Source organism: Sciurus vulgaris, assembly GCF_902686455.1.
Source record: "Sciurus vulgaris genome assembly, chromosome: 1".
NCBI lineage: Eukaryota > Metazoa > Chordata > Mammalia > Rodentia > Sciuridae > Sciurus > Sciurus vulgaris.
Genome location: NC_136461.1, coordinates 152081055 through 152094114, shown reverse-complemented (window position 1 = coordinate 152094114; position 13060 = coordinate 152081055). Strand labels below are relative to the sequence as shown.

Genomic DNA, 13060 nt, shown 5'->3' with positions numbered 1-13060 from the left:
CTTTCAAAATTACTTTCAAGGAAAACCAACAGACAATGTATTCTCTCAAATTTTGTTTGTCTACTTCTCCTTCATTTTCGAAGTGTAAATTTGTAAGATACAAAATTCTATGTTAATGAGGATTTTATTTCTGTCAACATTTGAAATATTTCTCTACTCCTTTCTTGTTTGCATGGTTTCTGAGTGGTCATATGTAAAATTTATCTTTGCTCCTCTGTAAATAAAATGACTTTTTGAAGTTTTCTTTTTTTTTTCTCTTTATTTTTGGTCTTCTTTAATTTAAGTATGAAATGCCCACCTATAGTTCTCTTGGCGTTTATCCTGGTTATGTTTTCTGAGCTTCCTTGGCCTGTACTTTGGTGCTTGACATTTAGTTTGGGAAATTCTATCATGATTACATCAAATATTTCTTCTGCTTCTTTGTCTCATTCTTCTTTTGTTATTCCTTTTATATACATACTACATTTCTTGTAGTTGTCTCATAGATCTTGAATATACTGTTATATCATCTTCTTTTGTTTTTTAGTCTTTTTTCTCCTTGTTTATCAGTTGGGGATATTGCTACCAACATGTCTTTGCTCAGTGATTCTTTCCTCAGTCATGCCCACATACTATGGAGCCCATCAAAGGCATTTTTCATTTCTGTTATATTGATTTTTATATCTAGTATTTCTTTTTGATGTTTTCTTAGAATTTCTACCTGTACTCTTATATAATTCAAAAGTGTTCTTTTATATCATCTTCTGTTTTCTCTAGAGCATTTAGCATATTATTCATAGCTGTTCTAAATCCACACTCAGTTATTCCCAAGATCCCTGACCTATCTGATTCTGTTGCTTGATCTACCTTTTCAAACTGTTTTTGCCTTCTACTCTGACCTGCAATATTTCATTGAAAGGAGGACATATTTTATTGGATTAAAATGCTATAGTAAATAGTCCTTTAGTAATGCAGTGGAAAGATCAGACAAATGTTTCTATAGTTCCATGATTAGGTCTTAGTTTTATAGTAAACCTGTGACATTGGACTACAAATTTCACAAATGCTTCTTAATCCCCACCCCCTACCTTACATGGTATAAGATGGCTGGAAAGGCTAGAGTTGACTATTTCTCTTCCCACATATAGCAACTCAGAGCAAACTGGAACTGAGTATTTCTCTTCTACCAGATCAATTAAATGCTGATAAAACTTCACCAGGTTTGACTCTGGTAAAACAGTTTCTCTTGAGGGCAGTCCTTGTTAAAAACAGAATGCTCTAATGTTTTTCTCAATGATTACATCCCCTGCCCCTGTATCTATTTCTGGTTAGGTCAGGCTTGGCTGCATGGGGCAATTGCAAAGAAAAGATGAAAATTTATATTTTCTTGGTTTACAATTCCAAATATATATATATATATATATATGCATATATATTTATATTTATTTTATCACAAACTACCATAGAACTAGGCAGTTAAAAAAACAAATGAAACAAAAACAAAAACATAGAAACAAAAGACTAGGGTAGAGCACATGCTAAGCATGAGAGGAGGCCCTAGATTCAATCTGCAGCACCAAAAGAACAACAAGGAAGAAGAAAGGAAGGAAGGAAGGAAGGGAGAGAGAGAGAGGGGAAAGAAAGGGAGAGAGAAAGAAAGGGAGGGAGAAAGAAGAAAGAAATTAGATTCACGAAACAGTTAAGGAAAGTCTCTCTGAAGAGGTCCCTGAAGAGTTGAAACATGAGCTGTTACAAGGTATTAACCATATGCAGATTATTCTGAGGAAGGGAAAAACAAACAAGGCCAAAGCCCTCCACACCGATAACCAACATAGTAATGAGGAAAATGACAATGAGGGTGAGGGTGGTGATGATGAGAGGCTAGCACGGAGAGTGAAGGGGTCCAGTGGGAAATGAGGAGGTTGGAGAGACAGAACTCGTATGGAGATAATGTTTGGTGGGGCGCCACATGTGATTCACCTTGTACTCTGATTAATAAGAAACACTGCAAGGGCTTTAAAAGGGGAATGCTAAAATCACTTAGGTTTCATTATTATATATAAATCTAAATTTCTGATAGAACATTTCTTTCTAGGTCTAACTAAACATCTTAGTCCAATTTTATAGGTTCACCAAGGTATTTTGTTGTGTTAAACAATTAAAGGAAAAAGCATAACTACCTTTTTCATGATGTATATTTAAACAAACCAAAGCATTTTCATTGATGAATTTTAGATGAAAATGTAAGTGAAGCAAATACAGCCATTTTAAAAATATATTGACACTAAAATTTTGTGATTTTTTTTTTTTAAGCTGTTTAAATACATACATTTCAAGAAATCATTTTCTTGAAATAGTTTTCTAGAGAAGGCTGTTCTCTGCATCCAACCTCATCTGAATCTTCCTGGGACTCAGGAGACAGTCTTGGCTCCAGAGTGAATTGCTGTGAATACTTGGCTAGATATCAAAATCCATGTAAGACAAGCACTTTGAGCTTTCTGCGATTACACAAAACTCCCAACCTGTAGGAATTGGAGTTATTCTCATTTATAGCACTCTTGAAATTGCACCTGTGTAATTATTTACGGCACTAAGAGCAGAAAGCATACAGATCGTATCACTTAAGATACTGTCTGTATCTTAAGTATTGCCACATAAAACTTGAACCCCCTGGCTTGTGTCCTTGAAGAGATTCTAGCTACCTCTTTCAGGTATGTCATCAATTCCTATACAGAATTAACCACTTCCTTGATCTCTAGCATCCCCTTTCTAGTCAAGCATTTCTTATGTAACCAAAAGTAGAAGTACATATGGCATGTTCCCTTTTAAATTATTAATCATAATTTAAAAAAAAAAATTCATGCTGCAGCTGGGTGTGGTGGTACACATCTGTAATCCTAGTTGCTCAGAAGGTTGAGGTAAGAGGATCCCAAGTTCAAACTGAGCCTCAGCAGCTTAGCAAGGCCCTAAGCAATTTGGCAAGACCCTGTCTCAAAATGAAAGATACAAAGGGCTAGGGACATGGCTCAGTGGCTAAGCACCCCCGAGTTCAATACCTGGTATCAAAACAGACAAACAAACAAGAAAAATCACACATCATGATGTACAGATATTTGCTTTTCACTTCATCTGTAAATAGTTTGATAGTTCAATAGTTTTGATGTTTCTAGTCATGTTTATAAACTCTTTGGTCAGTTGGTCTTTGGGTGATTTATGTACCTATTGCAATGCTATGAAAATAGCATTGTCGTATTAGAGTACCTTATGAAATGTTATATCTAGTACGTTTAAGGAGCTCTTTTATATATTCAAACTATGATCAGTACCAAATTATAAGGATCACTTTTTTAATGAGGAATATAATTCAATAATTTATTTAACTGGTAAAAATGGATTTGTTAATCTAAGCTCTTAAAATTCACTGAATTATTAAGATGATTTATTATCAGTGGCATTTTTCAAAATGATATCTTAAAGAGAAATTTCTGTCAAATATGTTCTAAGAAACGAATGAAAAGACTATATAGAAGTTAAAACAAACAACTATTCAAAATCTGCATTTGATTGATCATGATTTTGATATTGTATTTCAATCAAATGTAGCCATGAAGTTAACTCTTCTCATACAATATTAAAAGAAATTGTAAGATGTCATTCCTACATAGATTTTCAAAATTGAAAAGTAATTTTAGTGTCTTCCTGGATTCTTCCTTATACCAGAAATCCTGTTTTCATGTGTGATTAATCTCTATAACTTATAGCTTCATTCTCCTGGTTCTACAATTGGCCTCTTAGCTGATTTCTTATTTTTAAAAATCATTTTTTCCATGATTTGATTGCAATGGCCTATTCATAATTTTCCTCAAATGTCACATTCTCTATGTCTTTGTTTTTATGTTCCCTCAATCAGAAATATACTTTCCAATTCTTTTGCATATTGTCAATATCCAAATTCTATTTATAAGCTCAACTCAAATACTATATCCTCATTAAACATCCCAGTACTCATAATCAAAAATAACTGATCTTGCTTTCTCAGGTCTCATTGTTTGTTCCTTTAATAGTAGTGACAATTTTTTTTCTTTAGTATTTACTGACCAACAGATTTCCATGAAAAGCACATTTTACAAACTTTAGCAATTCACCCTAATGACAGCATAACTGATGGTAGTACTATAAATAATCCTTTTTTTCTTTTGTTTTGTTCTACTTTGCTTTGTTTGGAAGTTAATATTCTGAAAGAACTTCTGAATACCTCTGCAGATTTTACACACTAGAATTCGCATCTGAATCTAGGTTGAGTGGATTCTTAAATTACGTGGTACAGTGAATCCTATCACTTCCTGTATTCTGTAACATGAATATTAACCTGTCAATCTTCCTCACTAGATTCAAACTTCTACAGAACAAAGATATGTCGTTTATCTTTGTGCTTTTGAGCACAAAGGCAATACTTGAGGCATTTCTTGACCATGGCATGTACAAAATAAATATTTGTGAAATATTAATGATGCTTATATTAAGAATCCCTCTTATTTTCATTTTTATTCTAGAATTACTATGATTTATTGGAAGAATCTGCAGAGAAATATAGAGGCAGTTCTATGGGAATGCAGTAACAGTATTTTATGCTGCTGAAGTATCATCCAGTGGATTATCTTGTAATGTCATGAACCTCCTTCCTTTCAGAATTTCCTTCTTTAATGGCCAACGCCCCGGGTTTGATCCTCAGCAACCCCCCCCCCCCCAAAATTTCCTTCTTTAGACAGAACAGTTCAACTCTAGACAAAGATCTGTGTTTTTCTAAATAAATACCCCTGTTTTGATATGCACTTTTGATCCTATTTATCTGCCACCTAATTGCTCACTGGATCTTTGTATTTATGTTGAATTCTTATATAGTGCAAGGATAATGATGATTTATAAATAAAAATGACAAAAAACCTTTATTCATTTCTGTCTTTTACCATTATTATCTTAGGGCAGATAGGTTTTACTTTGTTCCTACATTATCGAAGTGTACTAAATATATATTATTCCATCTCTAAAAAAAAGTAAAATAAGTAAACAATATCAAAACAGCATTTATTAAGCTGCCTGTTACTCTAATGTCTAATAGAGATAGGAGAATGTGTGAATGATATTTCAGATTAAATGTATATGAAAAGTTCTGACATAGGATAAGAAGGAAGTTAAACAAAACACTTCTTATTTTAATGCTGCTTTTGCCATATAAAAATATAATACCTTTGTGTTGCAAAACATATTTTTACAAATTTTATATTCTAAAATAAAGAGCAGAAGTTGAAATTAAAATACATGAATTAGTGATAATGTTTCAATTACTAAAAAATTGAATCATTTTTAACTAATTTTTATTTTCATTTAAAAAATTAACATGACAAATGTTATCTAATTAAAATAGATATAATTATCCAAAAATAATCCATTGAATAAGAAGTACATATTCTTCAGCACATTTCTTTGTTGAAATATAATTAATATTATGTTAAAATATAATTTTAAATTATGACTAATCTCTTGTCTAATTTAGAAATCACAATAGCTCATTAATAATTGCTGGGAATTCTGTTCATCCATGAAATTCAGAAGCATATCCACTGTGGTCCCTGCTCACCTGGGATTTACTGTAACTGGCAATAAACAACAACAAAAAATAAAAATTATAAATACAAGTATATGGAACAAATGGTGAGGCATGAGGGATTACGATGAGATTCTTGCAGAAGTGTTCACGGAAAGGTTTAAGTATGACATGTTAACTGAATCTTGAAGGAAGCAAGTCAGGAGATCAAAGAGAAGGCAGAATAAACAACCCGTGAAAATAATGAAGCTAGGCATTTGTTATCTGGGACTCTTGCATTATGAAATCCTTAACTAAAATAGCCTTTTCTAACCAAACCCAAATGGGGCCAACTTTTCCATGTTAATAGCTATTTTCAAACATCTGTAGGTCAGGTTCATTCACACTTTCAAAGCCTACCTTTTTCACTAGTTCATCCATCCTTGAGGCTGTAGTTTACCTGGAAATGAATTATAATCAGGACTGTTTCATAGTTTTTCAGCATTTTATCCTAACTGATTCTCAATATTATTTCATAAATTTGAATTTTTTTGGAATTGTAATCTATGCTTCATAAAACTGATTTGATTTACTAATTTGATTACTAATTTGATTTACTAATCTGATTTTACTAATTTTACTGATTTACTAATTTGATTTTTGATGTCAATTTGGTTCTTCATATTTTGAAGAACCAAATTTTGAAATTATTTTTAGTGATATACAAATACAAATGAATTATCTGTATTGTTTGAGGTTGGGTTTCCTTAAAATTAGACTCTGAGGTTAATATGGTGGAATAGTAGTCAAATTGCATTCAATGACATTATTAATACACTCAATGTGTTGTCTTTAACTTGTGTTCTTCTGACTCAGCAAGAATTGTTCCTTCCCTTCTCACTCTATGAAATTAAATTATATCTCTTCTCTTCTCCACAGAGCTATTAAGTGTTTTTTTTTTCATAATTTAAAAGGTGGTTTTGAAATTATTTAAGTAGTAACTACTAATGTAAATTAAAATATGTATTTATTACTAAATTGAAACTGGGGCATAGCTCAGTGGGAGAGTGCTTGCCTTGTATACACAAGGCAATCCCCAGCACCACAGGCAAAAAAATAGAAGTGAAAAGGTATGGGAGAGTTCTTTCATTGTAGAAAGTCAACAGGTAAGGTCTAAAACTTAAAAAGAGAAAAAAGTATAATATAAACATATTTTAAAATCATGAAGAAAAAAAATACCAGACAAAACAGCTCCAGTATTTGAATGCTATTATGACAGAACAGAACATGGGAAAAAGAGGAATCGTGGGAAAGAGGGTTACAAGTTTACATTATAAACCTTAAATGTAATTTGTCTTTTAAATGATGTGTGCATACACCCGATAACAGTAAAAATAAAATAGAAGAAAACTATAAAAATAAAATTTGCTGGTCCTTATAATTGAGAAATTTCATGTAAATTTTAAATACCAACAGAAGGTACCAGCAATTAAAATATCTAGGTTAGCAATTTGTGTGCTAAAGGATCCACATACAAAGATTAAATAAATTTAGATGGTATATTTTAATTACCAGCACAAAACCAAAAAGCAAGGAAAACTACATAATAAAAGCATAAATGTGAGAATTGCCCCTTCAACTGTCATCCAATTCTGCAATTATTTAAAAATGTGCTAATTAATTTTTCCTTGACCTCTAAAAACTAGTGTTAGATTCTATATCAATTAAATGACCACATAAAAGATATTATCAGTATCTAAAATTATGATATCACTTTTGATAATTAATTGAAACACTCCATTTCAATTATTTTTTTCTGTTTTTATTTAGAAAGTTCAGTCAAACAAGGTACATAGTTTAGAAATACTTTAATTTCATTATAATTTAACATTTAAAAAATCTAATTTTTGATTTTCAACAATGAAATTTATAAAAATAATTTTACATTTATAAAATGAATTATTTCACAATAAATTATTCATTTCTATTACCTGAAAAACTATGTTTTATACAAAAGCAATAACTTTCTTTATATTTTGAAAATGTGCTGAAAACATCAGCTCCTCTTTGTCCAGCATTTTTGGCAGTACAGTCTATAAAAATATTATATTACAAATTCCCTGACTAGTTATTAAAACAAAATCATTAGTAATAATCCCTAAAGCAGATGCGTTTGTTATCCGTTTGTGGATAAATTAGAGGACTCACTATGACCAAATTTTAGTTTTGCATCCTAAAGGTATTTGCTATGGTCTGAATGAATGTGTCCCCCAAAATGCAAATGCTGAAACCTAACCATCAATGTATTTATTAGGGGTGACACTGGGAAGTTGATTAGGTCACGAGGGTCGAGCCTTCATGAATGATAATAGAGCCTCTTATAAAAGAGACCCCAGAAAGCTGCCTTGCCCCTTCCTCATGTGAGGACAAGCTAGAAGGTGCCCTCTATGAACCAGTGGCATGATCTTAGCTTCTCAAGGTTGAGAACTGCGAGGATTAAGTTTCTGCTGCTTTTAAGATGCCCAGTTTATGTGATTTTGTTATAGCAGCCTAAATGGAATAGAATGTTAATCTCCTATAAAAAAGAAAGAAAGAAAGAAAAACAAAAAGCTGGGCACCACAATCTCAGAGGCTCAGGAGACTGAAGCAGGATGAATTCAAAGCCAGCTTCATCAATTCATTGAGACCCTAAGCAACTTAGCAAGATCAGTCCAAAATAAAAAATAAAAAGGGCTGGGGATGTGATTCCGTGATTAAGTGCCCCCTGCCTGGGTTCAATACCTAGTACAAAAAAAAAAAAAAAAAAAAAAAAAAAGTAAGCAAAAACCAAAAGGATATTTGTATTTTATAAATAGAAAATTAAAAAATTCCTATTCGTGAAATACACACTAAATTTTCAAAAAAATTAGAGTTAAAAGATTTCTCTCTTTCTCTTCCCTTCCTCTTCCATCTCTCATTTAATGATATATTTTACAGTTTCACAAGGGTTCCAGCTCTTGATGCAATATTTTTGGTTCTCTTAAATCACTGATAGGTTTTACATAACAATTTTTCCATTTAAAGACTTCGATTTCTCTTTAAGAGCCAACAAATTAGTTAACATTAATACAATCTTTTCCTTTGTGGGAGTAAGTGGTAGCTATGAAATCATAATCTTAGAAATGTTGAAGTGCCCTGAACAAAACAAAACAAAGCATTTGATTTAATATCTTACAGTGTGGAATACTCTTTTTTTCCTTTATAGGTATTGTTGATAATCACGCAACCAATTTCCCCTGCTTCAGCAGGTAGTGAGAGAGGAGAGAAGAGTCACTGCTTCATGAGTCCACTCTTAACCGTTTTAAAATAAACTTGTGCTGTAGATACCAACTTTTCAGGGATGTATTCCTCAATCTAGAATTAAACATTCAATATATTCCTGAGCTGCTGAATTTTTGAAAATCTGCTAAGTCAGCAATTCCAGTTTGTTTTTGCTCTCATCAAAATCTCTGATGTGTTTGTGAATTGTCTTCAACTTTTTAGGGGAAAGACTCTCTCAGTAAAAGAACACAAATGATTTCTTATTCAGTTGCAACAGTTTCAGACTCATCCCTTATGTAAATATTACAGAAGCAGGATGGATAATGGGCAATCATAACTCTGTTATGTGAGTTTAAATACCACCCTGTAAGAAACTCACATTTCTTTATGCACCAAAAAAAATATTCTCAACTAGGGCTGGGTTTGCATGTAGACCTCTTATTCTTTGGGTTTATGAACTTTGGTTATGTTCCTTGAGCCCTCACGCTAAAGGCTCCTTAATTTCTAAAAGAGATGGTAATACCTCTCTAACAGGTTTTCCATAAGAATTAAATGAAGCACATGCATGGTAGATGGTTATTTGTCTCCCAATTCAGTTCTCCCAGAGATGGCTGGCTTCAGCAGGCACAGGCTTCCCATGCAAAGACCATGCTCCCAGCCTCCCTGGGTGTTGCTTGTGCTAACTTCTAGTCAATGAATGACTATTTCTAGATTGTTTCAGGAGAGAGAAATAAAGGTCTCTCTTGGTTTAAAAGTTGTTTTAGGGGCATCTTTGTTACAATTTAGCTTATATCCTAACCTTAGACTACATCTTCAAATATATATTTCAAAGAGTATACAGTTTTTCTTAGAATGGCTTTTTGGAATATACTGAACTTGAGAACTGTGGACCAAAGAGATGCTTCTTAGCCACAGAAGGCCCATAAGTGATTCTTCTTCAAAGAAATGTACTCTACAGTCACTGCTTTATTTTTCTAATCTGCAAGTTTATAATTTATAAAAAAAAAAAAAAAAAAAAAAAAAAAAAAACTTGGTTCATTTCATATTAACCTTGGATTTCTCATCTGCTCTTAGCCAAAAAGAACACTTAGTTCTGCATCACATCACAGCAAAGCAATTATTTACAGATTTAAATTAATAATATGAAAACAAATGAAAGTAGTACATAAGATTTCATTGGTTCAGGCACAGTGCAGGGGCAGTTGGAAACTACATAAACAACTTCAAACCCAAATATACATTGGTTGCATTTGAAAGTTTTCACCACAGCAAAGACAAACAAAAGGAGCATATAAACAAGAAAACAGAATATTTTATAACAGCACCATGAAGAAGCCTTGGCTAAGAGTTTGCCCAAAGTACCATCCTGAGATATTTCAAGACCAAAAGCCTTTCACACTTGTGCAGTGCCGTTCAGAAGTAAACACGTTCTCACAATTGCTTTTGTTTGGCGAGGGGCTGGTGTGAGATGACTGAAGCTTGATTTGAAGCTATTTTGTACTGTTCTTGTCCGGAGCCTTGTGGTGGGGAAGGGAGTGGTGTTTCAGGAGTTGCTGAAAAAGAATCATAGAATCGTCTGTGATGGGAGCATTCAACCTGTTCACCCACATTAATCCGACACAATGTCAACATGCATTATTACATTTTGGAAATGTTTTTTAAAAGATCCTATGTAAAGTACTGATTTGTATAATGCATTTTCATTGTATAGGCATACTAATGGAGAGGCAAGCTCATCTTCCTACTCTAAAAGCATTAAAGAGCAAAAGATGATGCACACACAAAAATATCTTCATAGTCACTTTTGGGTGTTTTCTGCCTTTCTTAAAAGCACTCATGAGTATTTAATTTCCTAACAAATGCAGCAGAAAGAAGTTAATGACAAAAATTAACAGAATGTTAGTTTTTTTTCAAATATTAGAAAGCAATCTTCATAATGTTTGTAATCAAAATGCACATAAAATTAAAATATATTTGATTTGGATTCTACTAATTCAAACATAGTAGATGACATAAAAAATTAGAATTAAAATACTTTATAAATGTTCTGAAATCTAAGCTACAATAGAAGCATCTGAAATGCACTGGCTCTGTTGCTTCACAATTATTCTATTACAATTGAGCTTGCTGGTCCTTTCCCCTTCAATGCAAAGAGCAAGCCTGAGTAATTGAATATAAAAAATTGAATTGAATATAAAAAGTTGTAGTTTGAATACTTCATTGTGTAGAATAGTATTTATTCCTACTGGGAATTTTTACCATATAAAATAATCCAGAAGTTATTTTGCAATTTAAAAAAAAATGAAGTATTTTAGTACTCACAATAATTATTTCATGTTTAACAAAACAGCTTGAAAATGTTTGATCAGACTTTGGCACTGTAAACTTTATAGAGTTTTAATTTTTTTCCCCTCAGTTTATAAAACCTCTACATAAAAACCAGAAAAGTCCCCATTCACGAGTCATTCATTAATATATTAACTTTGACTGATAAAAGAATATCCAAATTTCCCTTTTAAATTATTTCTGGATATTTAGAATGGAATTAAAATTGTAGTGGTCCTCTCTGAAAGTCAAAAATATGCATAAACTTAAATTGTTTGTTGAATGAGTTTGGCTTTGCATAAATTATAAAACATTTCAAATGAGTACAAGCAAAGTCAAGTTTAACTTTACAAGCGATTCTCATAAATATTATGTTGAAAGAGGGGAAAATGAAAATTGTGATTATGAGATTCTTAAAATCTTAGGAACAGCAATATGAGACCATTAGCATTCAAAAGGTAAAGAATCCTCCTGCAGTAGACTTCTCAAACTGCCTTGACAGTTCATGCCTACGATGCTTCCTATGTTGTTAATATGTTTCACTCTCAAGTTTATGAATAACTGATATGTGAGAGAAATAATTCCATACACTTTCTGGCATTGGGCTCTCTTCCTCTCTTTCCTCTTATTTATTTATTAAATATAAAATAACATTATGTTACAAGGATGGTCCTAAATCAATCTCTTTCAAATACATTGGGACTCTCAGATTAAATATGCCATATTATTTTCAGAATTTATATTTTCTCCAAATGATTCCATTTCTCATGGACTCAAAGAATTTTGTTTTGAATACAATTTTCTCAAAACTCTATCACTGCTTTTATCTAAAGGACAGCATGAAGTTCTATGGTCTCAACTTCTCCTACCACTAGTTAGCAGTCAAGTGGAACCCCCAAAATTGTTATTACATTACATGGAGCACACATTGTAACTGGATATTAAAGACTACTGTGAATTTAATAGGAATGGAACGATATATAGTATACATAAGAATTATATCACAATAACTCAAGTCATCTCAGTGAGGCAACTGATTTGGCATTCAAAGGCAATGAATCCAAGGTAAATCTCGGATTAACTACTATAAATTCAGAAGCAATCAATTTAGATATCTTTATCAAACAGAATGTTTATTCCCAGAGTGGCTTAGAAAAATAGAATCTGCATTAAAGCTGCAATAAACATCCAGTTAACTTAGCTACTGACAGACTCTAGTATTTACATAGTCATGTGAGTTCCAAAGAGAAGCAGCTCTTGTTTTGCACAACTCTTGATACACAGAAATTACAATTACCATGGCTTAAATTGCACCACTCTTGGGACAACATTGTTCAAAGTTCAATTCCCATGGTAACTCACAATTAACTGTGTGTAACTGCATAAATACAAAACTTCACTACCAAATCGTCCATCTATAAATGGCTGCATAAATAACAGATGTGTTTTATAATCAGTTACTGATCACATCTGTCTGATTGATCACTGAACATCTTTTATTCAGTCCACACACTGACAACAAAGTTTAAAGTCCTGTTGGCTCCTTATCTCCCAATGATAAATTCATATAACATTTTACAAAAATGAATAATTGAAAGAGAACTGGCCAGTTAAGATGAAAGTAAAGCAAAGAAACAAATTGTGATAATGCAGGAAGTGAAATTCAAATCCAACATAGCTGAGCATGGGAATGTGGACAAAGCCACCGTCTGAGCCTCTCAAAGGCAGCTAGGAACTGATGGAAGAAAACCTTGTCCTCATAAATGAGCGAAATGGATGTGATGAAAAGAACATCATTGTTATGCAAAGAAAGTAGATGAGCAAAAGAAAACCTTCACATCAAACAACTTCCCAGAGATATTTCAGGATATT

The 13060-nt window shown here is 32.4% G+C and overlaps 1 protein-coding gene across 9 annotated transcripts in view; it reads right to left on the bottom strand.

Annotated features, from left to right (window-relative positions):
* Positions 1-7378: 7378 nt before the first annotated feature.
* The window catches only part of HNF4G (hepatocyte nuclear factor 4 gamma), a 135134-nt gene continuing 129452 nt past the window's right edge, over positions 7379-13060 (bottom strand). For all 9 annotated transcript variants that reach the window (XM_079106370.1, XM_079106369.1, XM_079106373.1 and 6 more), the window contains one exon: positions 7379-10416. In XM_079106370.1, coding sequence (XP_078962496.1) covers positions 10295-10416 — 122 coding nt within the window. In that variant the 3' untranslated portion in view covers positions 7379-10294. The remainder of the gene's footprint in view (positions 10417-13060) is intronic.